This window comes from Falco rusticolus, chromosome 5 (assembly GCF_015220075.1).
Source record: "Falco rusticolus isolate bFalRus1 chromosome 5, bFalRus1.pri, whole genome shotgun sequence".
Classification (NCBI taxonomy): Eukaryota; Metazoa; Chordata; class Aves; order Falconiformes; family Falconidae; genus Falco; species Falco rusticolus.
The window spans coordinates 69,848,326-69,867,871 of NC_051191.1; the positions used below are offsets into that span (position 1 = coordinate 69,848,326).

The 19,546-nt window shown below is 41.3% G+C and overlaps 1 protein-coding gene across 7 annotated transcripts in view; it reads left to right on the plus strand.

Annotated features, from left to right (window-relative positions):
- Positions 1-19,546, plus strand: part of CALD1 (caldesmon 1) — a 202,822-nt gene that overhangs the window by 153,316 nt on the left and 29,960 nt on the right. For 6 of the 7 annotated variants that reach the window (XM_037388080.1, XM_037388081.1, XM_037388083.1 and 3 more), the window contains 2 exons: positions 13,892-14,038; positions 15,656-16,058. In XM_037388080.1, coding sequence (XP_037243977.1) covers positions 13,892-14,038; positions 15,656-16,058 — 550 coding nt within the window. Of the gene's footprint in view, positions 1-13,891; positions 14,039-15,655; positions 16,674-17,313; positions 17,398-19,546 lie in introns of all 7 variants that reach the window. The other variant, XM_037388086.1, reaches the window with a different exon arrangement.

The following is a 19,546-nucleotide window of genomic DNA, read 5'->3' on the forward strand; positions in this document are numbered from 1 at the left end:
GGTGAGGATCCTGCATCCCATTTTCCATACTTTCAGACACTTAAGTATATCTCAGCTCACAATACTGTGCTTCAAAAAGGTGCCAGGCTGTGTTGAGGCATGCTGCCCCCTGTGCAAAGCCTGAGGTGCTTTTGCAGTGACATTGCTGTGAGATTCGTGGGCTAAACTAGCTTCTCACTCTTTCTTTCCCATTTCCCAGAAGGCATAATGCTTTTTAAAATGTAAACTACTGATTTGGAAGTACCCGGTAACACAAAGCATTACGCAGAGGAGAGGCAGGCTATCACTTGCTTAGAGAGAGCTCAGGGGAGGATGTCTCTTTGTTCAGTATGCCAGCAAAAAGACGTCCCAGGATAATAAATTCTGCCAGTGGCTTTCACACGCTTTCAGGCGCAGTGATGGAAGTCGGCATGGTGCAGCTGTTAGAGATGGGGTTGGGAGGAAGCAGTCCATGTACCTGCAAAAACTTCCTTTGGAAGCTGCTGGAAAAGCTCCTGGTAGTTTCCACAGGTTTTGGAGCAGGCATGAAGTAGTTGCAGTCAAAGCAAGAATCTTATCTGCTGCATGGTTTAGGCTAAAAGGAGTGTGTTCATCTATGTCTCTTTTTGCATTCCATAAACTGACATTATATTAGTAATAATACCCACCAGGCAGAAGTTAGAAGGGGTTGCAAGGATTAATTAACATTTGTAGAGCACGTTGAGGTCTTTTGATGGGAAGAAGTTAGCAAGTGCCAGGTACTAATACAACAATGAGGGAAAATAGCTATCCGTCTGCATTCACTCTTGGAATGTAATGGATTATACCAGGAGCTTTGGCTTAAACATTTTTGTGTGTGTGTGTTTAAGGATGAATTTTTTTTATTACCTTTTCTTTAAGAAGATCAGTTGAATCTGTAAAAAGGCTTTGTCTCCTGGTGATCAAAACTTATAATCTCTTATATCCTCTCACATTTGGAATTAGACTCTCTTTTGCCTGCAGTTGCAATCTGTTCCTGTTAGCCGTATTGCTTTCTTACCACAGCACCCCTTTGCTATCCTCATCTTGATGTCCACCTCCTTTCACTTTCCTTCTGCTGTTGGTCATACCTCTCTCTTCATTAGTCCGATCTACTTTGCTCCTTCACCTTTGCTGTCCTGGACTCACATGACATTTCTATTAGCAGTATGGTGAAATGCAGATAAAAGAAAGTATGTGTTGTGTGGCATCAAACCAATGCTTTGCAGACCAGTGCATTGGTCATGGTGTGCAGAGGCAAGGGCAATCACAACACAAAGTAATGCTGTGCTTTCCAACAAGGGCACACTCATCACTATCTGGAAGCAACCCAGAGCTCATGGGTCCAGCCCAGGTTAGTGCTGCTCACCCTTTCCTGCAACCCAGGTGCCAATGTGGGAGGAGCGTGACTGTATCTTGCCTGTTGGACGGGCTGGAGCTGTGACAAGGACTGAAGGCTTGGGGCCAGGATTTGTATCTGATGAACATGAAGCACAGAAGGGGCTGGGGGCAGGCCGACCAGTTAAGGCAGAGGATGTCTGTTTGTCACTGGAAGATTTGCCAAAGAACCAACAGGACCTGATCAATTGCCGTGAACGTACAACTGGCACTAACAGCTCCCTGTGTCTATGCAGGGCTCATCTGTGTGGGGATGCTACCAGTGTAAAATGTTTTGCAACAGCTATTATAGACTGATTCCCTTGGTGGAACTGCTATTCTAGAATGAAATTGAAAATAAAAGGAAAAAAAAGTGTACCATAATAATTGCTGTGAATTGGAAACATGCTGTGTATTGCAGAAAAGCTCCTTACTCTTGGCACAGGATCTCCAAGGGCAGTTCCTCTGTGTTAGGTGTCCTATGTCTCTAACAGCTGTGTATGTCCCATTGGAAGTCCACAGACCATGGGCAGTTCTAGGGCAAGCTAATTGTTGTTTTCTTCCATTCCCTAGTTTTTATCTGGATGTTTTCTGTGAATAACTTATAAATTGTAGATAATTTGCTAGTGAATCTTTGAGATGGGAGAGGTTTTTGTTGGATGCTAGAGTTCTGTGGAACATGGGGTTTTTTTTACTATTTAAAGAACAGTGGCTTTTAGATTTGTGTTTTCAGTGTGATTGATCTGCTCTCATAAACTCAGCCAGCTTTCACAGACTTTCTCCAATAGTTTACACTGACTTGTTTGGAATTTTGTCATGAGTAACTTCTGGAATAAGGATCACAGTGGAGCAGTGTAAAGGGAACAGACGTATCTAAGGGAAAACTAATTGAAAGGATAAAGCCAGGGTATTTTATTGTGTTTATGCGGGTGTAGTCATATGATGTCTGCAAATCATTGTAACGTTACTGTGCTGTTCAAAGTGCTGTACGTGACCTTGCATATCTGTACAGGCCTGTTTTATGGAAGGGTTTTTTTACCTTTCATGAAGGTGAAAGACACATTGGAATTAGCTTTTGGAGAGATGCATGGAATGTATCTGCCCCTAATCCTGTTAGCAAATGACAGGATCTGCACTTGTAGTTCTTCTGCTGTCTCACTGAAAATGTCTCCTAATTGCCTTGGCTGTTGACAGTAGGTTTCTTAAACACCTGAGAAAGAGACAGATGTTTGTCCATGTTAAAAGGGAACAGCTATGAATTTCCCTTGAAACCAAATCTGCACCTGCACAACATCCGTGAGTTGTGTGCGTGGGGAATTGGTACCGGAAAACTTTGAGACACCTGATATTCATTATTTTTTTTTCACGTTCACCATATGTTGTAGCACTGAATGTATTTATAATGCTGTGTCCCCCCTAAAGTGGTTTATTTCAGTTAGCATAAGGCTTCGTGGTCCACTCTGTTTTGGTGCATGTTCTGCTCTTACATTTCAGCTGCTTTCCTGCTTGCAGCCTTTATTTCAATATTTAGTCTGCTGTGGTGTGTTAAGGCTGTGTCCTCCTCTTGCATATTTTGTGTCAGAAAGAGTGGATGAAAAAAAGGTTATTCTGTTGTTATCTGAATGATTATCTGGTAAAATTATTTTTCCAGGCTCCGTGTGTGCAAATAGAAGCCTTGTACTTTGTTCGTCAGCACAGTCTTTGCTGTATTTCTGAAAGCTCCAGCAGACATCAGGGACCTGTCTGGCTCTGAGCAACAGTCATTTAGTTACAATCTCTAATCCCCTGGGAAATACAGAGGAGTTCTGATGCTTCACAGAGCCCAGCCTAACGCTAACACCCATACTTCTGATGAATCGAGCAATACAAATAGTGGGTTCTGACTGTTAGGCTATTTCAGGTCACATAAAGTTTCAGGCAAGGCCAAAGGAGTTACTACTGAGTGATGTGTGGTCTGAGTAATCACAACTGGTTATCTTACAGTTTCCTTTCTCTCAGTCAGGGAGGGCCTTGGCTTTCCAGGCCCTGGACAGCCATATGAATCTGGCTGCATGTTGACGGCAGAGCCACTTCCCCAGTCCTGGTGTTTTTGCTGTCCTTCCTACTTCCCAGCTGATTTCTTTCCCTCTTCCCAGTCCTCTGAATATTTCTCCATCAACCTTTCTCCATTCCCTATCTCATGCCCTGCAGGGACGGAGGCTCCTCATCCATTGCTCTGTCTGTCTCTCCTCTCCCCTCTCCCCCTCCCCAGCTCAGGGAGACATCTTGTTCTAGGCTCCTTCCAACAGCCCTGGTCCCTGTTTGATCCCCGCTTCCACATTCCCCCTTCCTGCCCCGCTGGTTCTCTGTCCCAGTCTTGTATAAATCCATAATCAATTTCAGTGTCAGTCCTAAATCAGAGACTGATGTTTTGGTTATGGAATAGCTATATATAGTTAGGAAATAACAATAGCTGTAGCCTATATGCTGATCCATCCTAGGCGCAGCTGCATTGCAGTGATAGATGGATCCAGCACTATTGGCGGGTGCTGTCCCTTATATCAGTCGATGTGATGCCTTGAACTTTCTTGCCTTCAGGATTCATCCACTATAGGCTCCTGGGCCCTGGTTCCTCATTACACCCTGCAAAACCTGGCAGGCAAGTGAGGAAAAAGCATGAGTGCAGAAGGGGACTCTGCTCATAGAGATTTGTCATCTTCAAAAACCAAGGCTTTGTTTCATGTAAATTTCATATCTTGTTTTGGCAGGGTGGATGGTGAATAGGTATATGCTGGAAATTGACTGTGAGTAGATTGGTTATGGTGATAGAGGATTAGAGCGTGTGACCGAGATTGGTTTGGATGTTAATGAGTCCAGTGATTCTGAGTTAAATTTTTTAGTGTTTGTCCCCATATGATATTTGGTGGAGCAAGTACAGGTTGAAAATAAAGCAGCTTCCCGTGTATGAGACCAATCCTCATGGTCCTACACTTCCTATTAAAATACAGTGCTCTTACAATGCAGCAATCCTGTTAATCTTTGTGGAGGGAATGAAATACAAGTGTGCCTTTGTTATTTCCTAATGTGATGTGTTAAACAAGCCTTCAAAGCAGGTAACCGGGGTGAAAGGAGAGGAGAGGAAATTGAAGGCTGGGTATCCAGAACAGCGATGCATACATAACTTAGAATAATTCAGTTTGTGCTTTCCTGAAATTGTAGCTTTGTTCCTGTTTGCTAATTTAGGAGGATGCAGCATACTGTTTTGGAATAAGAAAATAACACTATAAATAATGATTTATAAAGAAAAAAATTAAACTTTTTTTCTTCAGAAAACATTACCTGCTGCAGTTACAAGGCTAAACTGGACACTGAGCAAAAAGTGAAAGCTGATTCTCCTTCCATCCAGTTTCCTTGCCTTTGTCTCTATAATGAGAGCTTGCTAAAATATCCCTTGTTTCTGTCGCTGCTGTAGCTACACTAGGGTGGAGGCAGTCTCTACCCCAAGCACCATGTTCTGTAAATCTGGTTTTGGCTCACCTAGCTGAGGTGGTGCTTACAGTAGCAATGCTTGTCTGGAAGGGCTGCTTTTTGCCATTGCTGCCCTCAGAATTGAACCATTAGGAAAAAACACTGGGATGCTGTAAAAAGCCTGATGTAAAAAAATGTTGAAGCTGCTATTGTACCCTAATCCCAAGGATAAGAAACCCAAAAGTGCAATTCAGCTGGAAGGTACTTATATCCGTCTAACAAGTAAGCTGAATCTATTGTATTTTACCCCTCTTTATTAATTAGTTTACCTCTCTCAAAGTATATCCTCCAGGTACAGAACTAAGACAGACCCTGTTCTGCTTAATCCACAACTTTGAGTTGCACTTTGGGAGTCCCAGCTGGACGAGATACAACTTTGTTCAATAATAGCACTCTGTTGCATTTAAAGGGAGGTGGTTACATCAGAAATCTTGGCAAAACCAGACCATTGCTATAGGTATAGGGAAAGGGAGCAACAGTAAATTTGGGAATCCTCTTGAAATGGATTATAACTGTTGTGCTTGAAGAAAAGAAAAAGCTTCACTTCTTAATGACAACACACTTTCCACTCCAGCCTCTGGTGGAAAAAATGTATTACATGTGATGCGAGTTTTTTATTTTTAAATAGAAAGAAGAACTGTTTCTCATATTCACTGCTGAGAAAAAAAAAATTATATATGTATGCATATAATATATATAGAAAAATTGGTCTCGGGCCATGAAAAACAGTGCTGTACTCTTGTTCATGTTCCTTCCCATAAGGCTGCACAGTTCCTTGTGTGCTTTTGCTCCAGGTTCCCCACAGGCTGTCTGATGGGGTGTCTATCCCTGCCTATACCTACCTCAGTGTCCTAGTTTAATGACATGACTATGAAGGATGAGAAAATGGCCCATTAACCCAAGTCCTCCTCATGCCTGCCTTCCCTCCCTTGCCTTCATTTAAAGACCTCTGATAGATATTGTAGCTGACGACATGAATTTTGCACGAGTTTAAAAGATGTTTGGAGGAAATACAGAACTTTGTGGCTTGAGCGTGACACATTGGAGACATCAGTTTGTCTAAAGGTGCCTGTAAAAAAATACACGTTTCATTCCTCAAATCTTTTGCATATTTCTAGGAAAACCACAATTCTCGATATGCAGAAGAGCTTTTTTAAGATACAAATGCTCGTGTATGTCTTCATTTTTAATTCCTTTTGTCTTGAGTAAATGTCTCAGTCATGAGTTGGAGTTTTATTTGCAATGAAATATAAAAAAGGAGGAGTTAGATCTTAACTTTGTATACATTCAGTAAGCTAGCAATCTGAGTTATATAAGTGCCTCGAAAGCCATACTGAATACAAGTGCCCAAAACCACAAGAAAGAAAATTTCTGATTTGGCTTTGTAGCAATTGTGGATTGTATATTCTGGGGCAAAACCTTTAAGTCCTTACTTATGCCTCAGCTAGGCAAAATGCCCATTATTCTCAAGTCATATGCCTGAAATATTACTGGGTAAGGCTGTGGCATAAATTATTTTGGTTTTTATATGCAATAAAGCACTAGAAACTGGAGGTGGTGCAGCAAGCAGAAAGCAATTTGTTATGGAGTCAACAAACACCACATCAACCACAGTGGTATGCACAGCGATTGGGTTTTGCTCCCACTTTTAAAGTTTGAAAAATTAGGCTTGTTTTGTACACTTTTTTGCATGTTTTTCATCTGCCAGGGTTTCACCAGATTTCTGGGTGAATTCCACTAAGCTTCAAGGAAAGCAGTAAAAAAGTAATAGTTATCAGCTAGAAGGCACTTGGCCAATTATTGTTTTCTGCCCAGTTACTTTTTCTTTTTTTCCTGTGAAACTCCTAAATTAAAACAGGTTAACTATACTGCACTACTCACTGACAGGTCAATGTCAGTCTATTGTGGATGAAGTAGAGCATTGCAGACTTCACATATTGAGAGAATTACATGCTTTTCCCTGGGACATTTCCAACGAGTGCTTTTATCTAAATATAATATATTTCAGAGGCAAATTTGACATTGTTTCAGTAGCTGAAGGTTTTTACCCTTCATGTTAGTGGCCCTGCATGCAATTTATGCTGAGGTACACAGAGGCGACTTACCAGAGGTATTTGAATGTGGTTGGAGAATCTGCTTGCATTTCATATTATGAAACAGATCATCAGTTTTCAGCCATGAGGAAAGAAAAAAAATAGGCGCACACATGAGTCATTCTGCCTTTGTGCAGAATGATGCAGTGATGTTACAGACTGGCTCTAACGATGAGGCCCAGATTTTAGGGCTTGAATCTAAACCCAGAGCAACAGTGCTGTTATGAGCAGAAAACTGCAAGAAATGAGACAAGGCATTGGAAATCCTGGGCGTCTATGCAACTGAAACATATATTTTCAACAGAAACTAGTAATCTGGGAAGCCAGAATCTGTCCTAGAGGCTTCAGTGCCATGTTCAGCAATGAAATAAAATCGCTGGCTACTTTTGGCATGAATTACTTAGTAGTCACCAAATACTTTTGTTGTCAGTGTGGAGTCATTTTCCCTTGGCTTGCATATCACTTTTTATACTTCATTCTTCAATGTGGATTACTTGTACATTATTTTTTTAGAATCAAACTGTTAAAGGGATGTGTACGTTCTCTTTTCTTACCTGTGAAAAAACCTAAATGTCAAAAACATCAAAAGGAAAGAAACCCTAGAGAAGAATGTACAGAAGCCAGACCTCTCAGAAGATCTTTTCTTTCCCATACTTAACTGTTTTGTCATGCAAACAAAATAACAATCTCACAGCCAGATCCTTAACAAATATAATAATCTAATTATTTTCCCTAAATGAAAAAAAAAAAATTGTTAAAATGCATATTGTTTTGTCTTTTAGGTATTTTAGATCGAGGTTTAAAGTAGGAGAAAGTCTTCTAAAGGTATGGCAGGAAATTAAGGATGCCCGATCTGAAAAAAAGAACATTCTTCTGCTAACCCACTGAATAAGTGGTTATGCAGCAGAAAAATAATGATCCTTGAACTCTTTGGAGCTATGAAATATAAGAAAGGATATTAGAAACACACAGTATGAAAATGATGTTAATGAGAAGGGAATACATCGAAAGGTGTGTCAGTCTCTTCATTTTTCCCAGAGAACTATATGGATATCTGGGTAATTTGCCTGCTCAGGAGCGTAGCTCCAGAGAATGTGTGGGTGAAAAGAGTAAAGGTATTTGTGAGTCAGAAATAAATTATGAGCAGAATGAGAAGGCATGTACCTTCTGTAAATGGAACACTGTAGTATCTAAGTCCAGCAGGTGCCACTGTATAATCTAGTCTGACTTTTCATACCTAAGAGACAACGAAATTTCACCAAGTTGTGTCTATAATGAGCCCAATAATTGGTATTTAACTGTGGTATAACTTCCAGAAAGGCATCCTTCTTAATGTGGAGATGCAAGAGATGGATGTTGCATCATTTCACCCTCACTGTTAAAAACATGTGCTTAATTTCCAGTTTTAATTTGTCTAGGTTTAATTTCCAGCCATTTGTTAATTTTATCCACTTGTCTCTCCTACATTCAATGTGAAAAAAATGGTGCATGTCAAATTGAGAAGTATGTGAAAAATATGGGTGTTAATAACAGCATTCATGCACAACATTGGACTGAGAACTGTGGTGGCATGTCTGCATGTCTCCAGCATAATCCCCTGTTTTCACTCACTACATCTTTTTGAAACATGAGCATTTTGGACTGAAATTCTGCTCATTCCCTTGTAAAAATGAATTTTCTTGAGCAGGTCGGAGCAGCATGCTGGCAGCTGTCATTGAATTATGGAGGAATGATTAAAAGAAACAGTTTTCCCCACAAGTGCCCCCCACCATTTACCACATTTTTAGATACGACTTGAACGAAATACAGCTGACATTTGACACGCAAGCTTGACAGAGGCATAATCCTCTGGAAACATGTACATTTGTTATGTTTTTTTGAGGTGAAGATTGATCCGTTGTTTATACCCACATTTTGAAGAGTGCCTATCATAATACAAAATAAATGAACAATGAAAAAATTAAAAACATATGCAAAAATAAAATGGTACCAAATATCAAGAGTGACACAAACGGCACTCCCCAGTGGGTATAATAATGGAGTCCATCCTCACCCCACCCATCATTTCGGGAAGAGCCTGGGTAAATAGAAAGGCTTTCTAAGAGTGCAGAAGGCCAGTAAATGCAGCTTCTATAGATTGAGTCTGGCAGTGAAATTTGTCATCAAGGATATTTTACTGACATCCTCCGTCTGCCATCAATATGGAGACATATGAGGCAACATATGTCGCTTCAACTGCTGTGGTGTTAGGTAATGAAGGGGAAGGGCCTTAGAAGTGAAGGTGCAGCAGTTTGATACGGAATGAATGATCTCATTTCTTGGGGTGGACCACAGCGAAAATCAATCTGTAATAGATGTAAAGGCTTCTAGATAACGAAGTTGTGGGGGAAAGAGCTTGCTGAATAGGTACAGTTGTGTCTAATTGAGGTATGTGTTGGGAGGGAAGTGCTATGAATGCAAGGTGTTTTTGCAGGCAAGAGAAAGGGAAGACAGAATGGCATTTTACTGAATCGTGGGGGAAATAAGAGGGAGATTTGGGCTGCCTGTTTAACTGAAAAATCTAGTCTTAAAGGCTTTTGTTCTGTTCAGAAATTTTTCACATATTTTTGGCACCCTTCATGTGGAGTCAAAGCTCAGATCCATAGCTCTTCTTTCTTCCTGCCTCCTCTACAATGGAGGTTTTTTTAAGCAAAAGTTTAATTTAAGTGATCCGGCTTAAATTGGACATATGCTTTTTTCTGCTCCTGTGAAAAATGAAAAAGAAATAAGATTCATCAGGTTTAGCTTACAACTCACTGAGAGCAGGTAGTACTACAAATGATTACATTTCTCTTTAATCAGAATACACACTGTTTAGAGATCTCCTATCTTTACAAAATGCCTACTGTAGCAATCCCCTGAGCCTGATCAGGAAATTTCAGTGCTGTCATAATTCAGACAATAATAATAATGTTGTAGTACTGGGCAAGAAATGCTAAAACCAAAGTGCCTTAGATAATGTTTGAACTGATTTGTGGTTTCAGCTGGAAACCAGCTGAAGCTGGATTGTATGAAATGGTTCCAGCCCCACAATCATCCTAGCTATAACCAAGTTCCTTACTGGATTATAACTTTATTTAAATTCAGTGCTCGACATAAAATAGAGTGGGTGCCGAATTGAAGAAGTTCTGAGGCAGATGGCCCCATCACCTATATTCCCAATCCAGCAGAGTTAATCTTCCACTCTAGGCTGTAGAGTCACCCAACGCAGTCTGAGGGTAATGTTTTAGGCTTGTTCAAATAATCAGGAGATTTGTTGCTGACTTCAGCAGGTTTGGGATTTTGGTCCTGGAGATAAGAATCTGTCCTACCCACTCAACAGGGCAGAACGTCTGTTGTTACTTGTTATCCCTACCTAATGTGGTGGGAAATGTCCTCTCACATAGATGAGATGCTCAGTCTCCTGCACTTGAGTTGTGCTGTGTGGGAAGTATGATAGACTCAGCACTAATGCTTTACTAGGCCAATAACACTGATTTTTCTCATGTCAGAAACATAGAGAAGAGGAGAAGCTGCCAGCACTCTGTTATTTTTGTGGTTTTGGTTTTTTTTTTTTTTCCTATTATTTGGCATTTAGACTGAGAGCATGTTATCTTTGGTGACAAGGTATAGGACAGTTTCCAAGTCACCATCTTTTAATCTGAATATTTAATAAATGGTGTTGCCTATCAGAAGGCTTGGCTTACCTCTTTGAGATCACACTGTGCCGTGCTCTTATTGCCTGAGATAGCTGGAACAACTAACTGTAGAGAGACATTTGCCTGCAAAGACTTTGAACAGTTATGTGGAAGGTGACAAACTGATATAGGGTTAGTTTAATGTATTTGTGGTGTGTGTGTGGTGCATGCTGGGCAGCAAGGCTGTTCTCCAAGGGTGGAGAAACAAAACAGGCCAGCATGGATAATCAGATTTCCATCTGTCTGATATACAGAGCTGAAATCTTGGTCATACTTTTTATTATTTGTTTACTCTTAGTCCAAAGAATTCTGAAAAATGCAGGCAAGTGGAAGAGCTCCCAGATTGATTTTGCTTGTAATGGGTGGCTAGAGAGAGCTGTAACAGTGGGAGAGTGAGAGTTAGTCTTCCCACTCCCGGTAGGGAGGGTGCCTGAATTCATGTGTTTGCCTGTGGTTTACTTTCTATGTGAAATTAGTTTGACACCCTAGGCAGCAGAGGAGGAAGAGGCTGCTTAGATAACTAAGGGAAAGAGAGTGATGTACCAGCCAAGGCAGGCTGAATGAACCCAGTGCATAAGGATTGAGAGAATGGTGAGATGAACACTGTAGTCAGAAGAGTGTATTTTTCATGGGCAGAAATGGCATTTGTCTAACTTGCACCATCTTTCTTGTGACTGAATTTCTCATGGAAAGTCAGTGGCAGTTAGGGTGACTGTGCTGAATCATTTCATAAATGATCCTGCTGTCAGTTTGCTCACAGCCTGGTCATTAGCCTATTCATTAACGTAGCCAACCTGAACTTGCATTTTCAGCCTGCTCTGCTGTCAGTCTGTGGCAGCTTAGTCAGGTCCACTCTAGCAAAGCTTGTATTTCCAAGGCAAGACAAAGCAGCCTGTAGAAGTACAATCTCGGAAGTAGTGTTAACGTAATAGTAGAGAAAATATGATACAGATCTATAAAATGCATCTATTAGTTGGTGGTATGACTATTTCTAGACTGCTGGGGATGTTTCGTGCATCCATGCTGGTGGCATAGAATTGAATACCTAAGGTGATCCTTACGGGTGGAACCCATACCTGGTGTACTTGCTTGCTGTAGGAAACCACTGTGATATGCAGTGAGGCAGTGGATACACTTTAAAGGATATTGAGAGAGATTGTCAGCTTTCTTAACATATGATCTATATAATAAGTGTGCAAGGACAGGAAATACATATCTGTCATCATTTGCCTTATTTAATGGGTACCATTAAATGGGAGGTTTTTGCTTAGGGTATTTCTTTCTTTTTTCTAGTTTTCTGAGAAATTGATGGTTTTAAATAAAGGCATTTTAAAGAGGCTTTTAAAAGCACTTGCTCTCCTTGCTGTGTAGGAGTGTTCTGTGTGGGTAGAGAGAGCAGGATAAACTACTTCATCCTCCTGTGGTGTCACTGCAAAGACAAATCCTGAGCCATAGGCACTGGGAATCAGCTCAGTCGTGGCCATTATCCAGCTGCCAGCAGCGTGCCCTCTCCTATGCCCTTACATTTGGAGTTCAGAGCTGAAAAGATCATAGGCTTCTTGCAGCCAGAACATCTTACTGAGTGGGCTTTCTGTAGTCAGTTTGCTAATGCAGTTCATTCCAGACAGTCTCTGTCTTCTGCAAATTAGAGACCCCATCGGTTTATTATTGTATTTCCTATGCTTTCTGTTCTAGACCTAAATGATATGTTGACCCCCCATTAAATTGCTTACAAATGACAGGACATGCTTTTTCTTGCCTTCCCTGTGTCACCTCTAGTGCTTTTAACTAATCTCCTTCCTTTCTTCCTCTTCCCCCTACTGTGATCCTTCATGGCCATGCTGCTCATGGTTTTCACCCTCTTTGAGAGGAGCTGTTTCTACAAAGAAAAGGTTGCAAGCTCTTGAAGCCGAGCATGAAAGTAGCAAATGAAATCCTTCAGTGCACTGAGGATGAAAACACTGTTCTAGATCTGGAAAGTGGCTCAGTCATTTTGGGTTTTTAACTTCCATTTCTAATTTTTAAAGCAAAATTGGGATAATTGAATCTCTCCTGAACCTACACTTTAACCCTTCTTTCTGCAAAGGAGAAAAGTAGTACTAGAAGAAAGTGATGGTAGAGGCTTGGACCCAAAGAGTCTGATGCATGACCAAATCAAAATGTTTTACTTGCATTTAATGTTAGAATATTCCTTGAAATGCAAACTTTAACTGTGCTTGTTTTTACTCGGTACAGAACTCTTTTTTTTTTTCTCTATGTGCATGGCTGTACAGCTAGCTGAAATGCATACCTGTGCAAGCAAATGTGACTTCTTCAGCTTTATGTACCAGACCGTTGCTGAAAGCAAAGTAAATGAATATCCTGACTGGGCCTGGCACATGTTAACTTCCTATTTCACTTTGCCTGCACAAAAAAGATAAGAGGAATGCCAGCCTTTCCCTTTATCTCACGCAGTAATAATGCACCTCAGCAAAGATTTGAATGGGCCGCAGGATTACTAAGATTGTAATATCTTGCTTTCCTTTTCAAGTAGGATGAAACTAAATGTAATCATCTGTTAGGTTAGATGAACACAATGGGTTCTCAGCTGTAGGCTTTCATCACAGCAGTGATCTTGTATGATTTGGCCTGGCAGGGCTATGGGCTCACAGACATTTTGTTGGTGTCAGGTGTTTGGCACTCAGAACCAGCCACTGAGAGCGGTTGTTATACTTGTGTCTCCTTGCTTCCCAGTCTTTCAGATTTAGAATACTGTCACCATTTTCGGTGTGTGATATTTAGAGGAGGCTAATGCAGAGGTGATTGGCTAAGTCCAATTTCATTTATGCGGGCTTGAGTGATAGTCTACTCAAATGCTGCCTTGCTGTGTGCATTCTGGTGGGATCATGGTGCAGTCTAGCAGGATGTTTGCTCAGCTACAGAGCTGGGCTTTTATGGTCTTGGTATTTTCTAAGGAGCAAATCGACAGTGTGGTGTGGTTGCTGCCTTCATTGTGGCTATTTTGTCAAATTCATTTCTGAAAAAGAAAACAAACCCAAGCTTTGAAACTATGCATCTCAACACCACAGCATATTTTCTAAACAGCATATGGAGCAGCCACTGCAGCCATGCTTACTGTGCTCTGGTCAACTGCTTTTTGTAATTTTTCAGTCACAGTGTCCCATGTACTTTGTTTCCCTATCCCTAATGCTCTGTTGGCAGGCTGTCCTACCAGAGAAATGATGATGATGAGGAAGAAGCAGCCAGAGAACGTCGACGACGGGCTCGACAGGAGAGGCTGCGGCAAAAGGAAGAAGGAGATCTATCAGGAGAAGTAATGGAGAAATCGGAAGTTAATGCCCAAAACAGGTAAACATCTGATGTTTACTGACAAGTCAATAGTAATTTTTGTTCAGAGTAGAGAAGTATCCTGAAGAGATCTGTTTTGCTACTTAAATTTCAAGCACCAGGTTTTGTCATCCTTGCTCTAAAGAGGACCTAAGACTGAGGAGCACCAGTGGCTGTGTCTACTCAGTGTGATGGGAGCATCACTGAAGCTGGAGTTGAGGCCATGCTCATGACCCATTCCCAGGTTGTCCTCAGGGCTCTCTATGGGGCAGCTCAGCTGGGGCTCATGGAGGGAAATACCTCTGATGCATCCTGCTGTCAGATCCCCTCAGGCATGACTGGGTCTTGCCTTACAAACCTCCACATCTTTTGCCCTGCTTATAGGGGCCATGGTGTCATGAAACCAAGGCACGTGGGACTGGTGGGCACCCAGGCCTCAAGCTGCAGCTGAAACATGCCTGCAAGGTGCTGGGTGTAAGCCCTAGGCCTCAGCCCTCATCTGGCACTGCCAGATCATATGGCTACAAACAGCAGAAAAGCTTGTGGAGTGAGGCACCATCATTTCTTCAGTTTCACATAGTCACAAATAATATATCCAGATTTCCAGTAGCCATAACACAACTGGTAGAAAAGAGCAGAAATTAACATTGTGATATCAAAGGAACAGATACTGAGCACAAGTAGCATTCTATTAAAAACAAGGAGAATGGATATAGATAGGAAATCAGCAGCATTTCTGATTGTAGATTATAATCTTTTTCCACAATAGAAGAGGGGATACCCCCCACCAAAAAAAAACCAACCAAAAAACCCCAAACAAAAAACCCCAACCAAACAACCAACAAAAAACACACTAGAAACGGGGAAGAAACCTGCACATAGGAGAATTAAACAGCTGAATTTTGAAGGAGTCATAAAACCTCCAGGGACTGAGAGTAAGATCCAGTCCTGATGCCTACAGGTGTTGAATAGCATGTCTTACATTAAGTGCTATGCTCACTCTGTTTTCTAACAGGTTATTGTCATTGTACAGACAATCACAATGTCACTGCACCCTTAACTGCCAGGCTATCCTGTTATGGGCTGTGGATGTTGTTGCTGAACAGGAGTAGCTTCTTGTTGCTAGAGAAGTCCACTGAAATCAGAAAGTATCTTGCTCGTGTGGCGTCTTCAAAAACTTTGCCTGGTGGGAAGACTGTGCATAAAACGTGTATGCCTCATGGCAGGCTGAAGGAGGCCTTTTAATGCAAGCTAAGGTTGTCCAAGTGTTCTGCTGCAGGCTGCAGAGAGGGAAGATAATTTTTTCGGGGCTGTTCATATTTCAGCTGTTCCAAGTGCCAGGGACCATTCCAGTGCCTACTGAGGTCAGTGAGACTCCTGGGGACTTCAGTGGCTGTTGGAGCTGGCCTGGAAGGGAACTTTTCCAGGCTCTGACATTGTGAAATACCACATTCCTATACATGTAGAAATGCCAAAATTAATCCCCAGAACTATTTTGCTAGATTTTGAAGTATGCAACCTGTTGTGTTTTTAAACCATGGAATGATGTTACAGCAAGTTTTTTTCCTAGAAACAGTTAAGCACATACATTGTTAGAAAGATATTTTTTTTAAACACAAAATTGTCACTTTTATGTAGTGTGACAGAAGAGGAAACGAAGCGTACTACAACCACTGGGGGAACAGATGATGAAGCTGCATTGTTGGAGAGACTGGCAAGACGGGAGGAGAGACGCCAAAAACGTCTACAGGAAGCCCTGGAACGTCAAAAGGAATTTGACCCCACGATCACAGATGGGAACTTGTCACTGCCCAGCAGGAGAGAAGTAAACAATGTGGAAGAAAATGAGACCATGGGGAAAGAGGAAAAGGCTGAAACACACCGAGGACGCTATGAGATTGAGGAAACAGAAATGATTACCAAATCATACCAAAGGAACAACTGGAGGCAAGATGGGGAAGAAGAGGAAAAGAAAGAAGAAAAAGACAAGGAGGAGCTACAGGATGAGAAACCAAAGGAGGTCCCCATAGAAGAAAATCAGGTAGATATGACAGCAGAAAAATCCACAGATAAAGAAGAGGTCATAGAAACAAAAACTCTAACTATAAATGCAGAGGAACACAAAGCAGAGAATGATACAAATGCTGTACTGGAGAGGGAGCAGAGTATAACTGATGCTGCAGATAAAGTGAAGCTTAAGGATGAGGAAGAGGCTGAGGAAGAAAGGAAGAAAGCAGAAGAAAGGGAGAAACTTGAGGCAGAAGAAAGGGAGAGGTTAAAAGCAGAGGAAGAAAAAAAGGCAGCTGAGGAAAAACAGAAAGCAGAGGAGGAGAGGAGGGCAGCTGAGGAAAGAGAGAGGGCTAAGGCAGAAGAGAAGAGGGAAGCTGAGGAAAGAGAGAGGGCTAAGGCAGAAGAGGAGAAGAGGGCAGCTGAGGAAAGAGAGAGGGCTAAGGCAGAAGAGGAGAAGAGGGCAGCTGAGGAAAGAGAGAGGGCTAAGGCAGAAGAGCAGAAGAGGGCAGCTGAAGAAAAGGCTAAGCTAGAAGCAGAGAAATTAAAGGAAAAACAAAAGATGGAAGAAAAGAAAATAGAAGATAAACAGGTAAAAGAGAAGAAAGTACAAGAGGAAAAACCTCAAGCAGCTTTCCTAAGGAAACAGGTACAGTAAACATTTTGCACCAAAATAAGACACCTGTGGTTTGTGAGAAATGTAATGCAAGAAAAAAGATTGAATTGGAATTTCCTCACAAATCTATTGCTGCATTGAGACGACTGATACTTGAGCTCTCTCCCTTGCTCTTTCCTTTAAAAACTAAAGCTCCTTTACTTCTGCTTACCAGTAATGCAGTGCACAACATGCCTGACTTCACCCCATAATTCAAAGAAAACTGCATGTTCAGACCTCTGCATGTTTTTTGCTGCCTTTTTTCTGAGCTGCTATAAACTGGCCTAATGCAGTAACACATGAGGTGGAGGCAGACACATCTTGACACAAAATATTATGAGCACCTGGTAAACTGTGTGAGGAATGTATGTGTTAAATGCAATCACAGGAGAGGGCACTCTGCTGGGAGGTGTGAGCATGATGCCATGCAAGGGGGAGAGGCCCAGAAGGGGAATGGGAGCATTGGGAAAGGGTGGAGGGGGCACAACTGCACACGGAGATGTAGGCACAACAGCATATGATGGAGATGTGGCTGCACACTGGACTGCTACATCAACACAGTGTGGAGAAACAAAAGCGCAAACAGATGCAATGTTTTCATATTAAAAATAATATTAAAAACCCAAAAACAAAGGGAGAAGAAAAAGAGGTTAAAATGGAAGCTAAAAAGGAAAAGTTACCAGATGAGAAGCTCCAGACTACCTCCAAAAAAGATCAGGTAACTTGCAAACCATTGATTTGGATGTTGTAAGGAAACTTGAGATAACAAAATAAATAAGAGACCTGTAACTGAAAGTTGCTTGTTCAGCAAAGTACTTAAGCACGTGCTTCACTTCAAGGATGTGGGTAATCCTGCTGAAATAAATAGGGATAAAGCTACTTATGTGCTTAAAGTTAAGTAAATGCTTAAGTATTTTGTTCTTTTGGGGCTTTAGAACCAAGTCCTATTTGTCTTAAAACAAATATTTCAGGAAACTCAGTTTGGTCAATAATGCAAGGATGGTTTGCGCGCTAGGGATAATTTTTTTCAGAACTGTATCAACTAATCCATCCTTCTCTGGTTTCCTTCCACTTTACTATGACCTTTTTCCCTATGACTGAGACCTACTCTTACAAAGTAATAATAAAAATAATAATCTAGGCCCTTTGACCACCTGACTGCCTTAACTAATGATTTTCCCCCAAACTGCAACGCCTTATGGTATAAACTGTGCATACCCAAGATTCTTCTTTTGTTTTAAAGATAAAATCTACAAAATTTACTGCATTGCATTTCCACTGTAAACACAGGAGCTGGTGCCATGGTGTTTTACTGTATGGTAAGTAAATAAGATTTGGAGACCATTTACACTTCAGGTTACAGCTGGACACAGCCATGCTCAATGTTGTGTAGTAGCTGTGCTTTTGGGTCAATGCAGCAAGTATCAAAAAAGCCCCTGTATGAAAAAAAACAACCTAATCAGATGTTGAGACTGGTCAGAGTCTTGGACGTTTGGACCCATTTGAGTTCAGCCAGGTCTATGTGGCTTAAAGGGAGCCACAGCACAGGGCTCTAGTAACAGGCAGCTTGCTGCCTGCCCAGCTGCTTGGGAGCATTGAGGGTTATAGAGGGTCTGTTCCAGGGTCCTTAGTTTTTGGATTAATTTGAAACATGCTGTAGGTGCTTAGCTCACCCTCAGAGAGTGATGAAGGCAAATCATGTTATGAGGTTCTATGTCTGGTTGCCTGGCTTGCATCATCCAAGGTACCATGTTTTGAGTAAGGTGCATGTGAAATTGAAAAGGGAAATGAAGTGATGAAGATGGTTAGAAGAAGGGTTTGTAATGAACAGGGAGATTGGCAATACTAGAATAAGTTACTCTAGAAAGGGGATAAGTTGCATGAGACCTAATGGCGTTGCTTTAGAATAGTGCACTAGAAAAAGTAAACAATCACCCTACCCTAAATCAACCTGACTGTGAAAGCAGAAGAAAGAGCTGTACAAAAAGTAAGGAATAGATTATATTAAACGTTCTTCATAAGATAGAATCGGCTTTTAATATTCACTGTTGCGCACAATCTTTGAATATTACAAGTAAATGTAAAAAAGAGGCTGTAACTGACCACAAATATTGATTCTGGGTGGGACTTTAGATGCAATCGTTCTGCTTGTGTTTATGTGGGAGTTGTCCAGTCAACTCCCACTGGAGCTCTCATCATGCTTTTAAACCATAGCCACAGGGTTAGATTTTTCCAGGAAATTAGTAAGACTTTGAAAGTGACTTGTGATTTTAGTGCTTCCATTTTTGGATGCTCAAGCTGAGACAGTTTAAGAAGTCCCACTTTTAGTGCAACACTGAATGCCCACCCACTGAAAGGTAAATCTTTTGCATGTGTATTAAGCTTGAGCATTCAATGTGTTTTGTTCTGTTTTGAAAATCGTAACTGTTGTTTCTTGGCTTGTGAAGAAAAATCGACAGTCTCAGACTCCAAACCAAGTCAAGATCAGGCTCCCCTCTCCACTTCTCCCTGCCCTCCCTTCAAAGACATAAAAGTTCAGTGAGGCCTATTTCTGAACCATGTATGCAGTTAAGAGGACGGCAGTATATCCTGAACAAGATTCTGAAGGAATACAGTGGATCTACATAACCAGATTTTGCTTGTGTGGTTGTGCAACACAAGCGTATGTTATTTCTTTATGTGACCAAAATCTGGCCCTCGAAGTTCAGGTTTTGATCAAATCAGCAAGTAAAATGTGTCTCCTTTTCTGAACTGCTCCACAATTTTTGGTTCTCAAAAGTGGCCTGGAAAGTTTGTAAGAACAAGCTTTCTCATGATGTGAGACTCCTGGTATTTCCTGCTTCTAGTTTGGCTAGACGTGCTGCAAC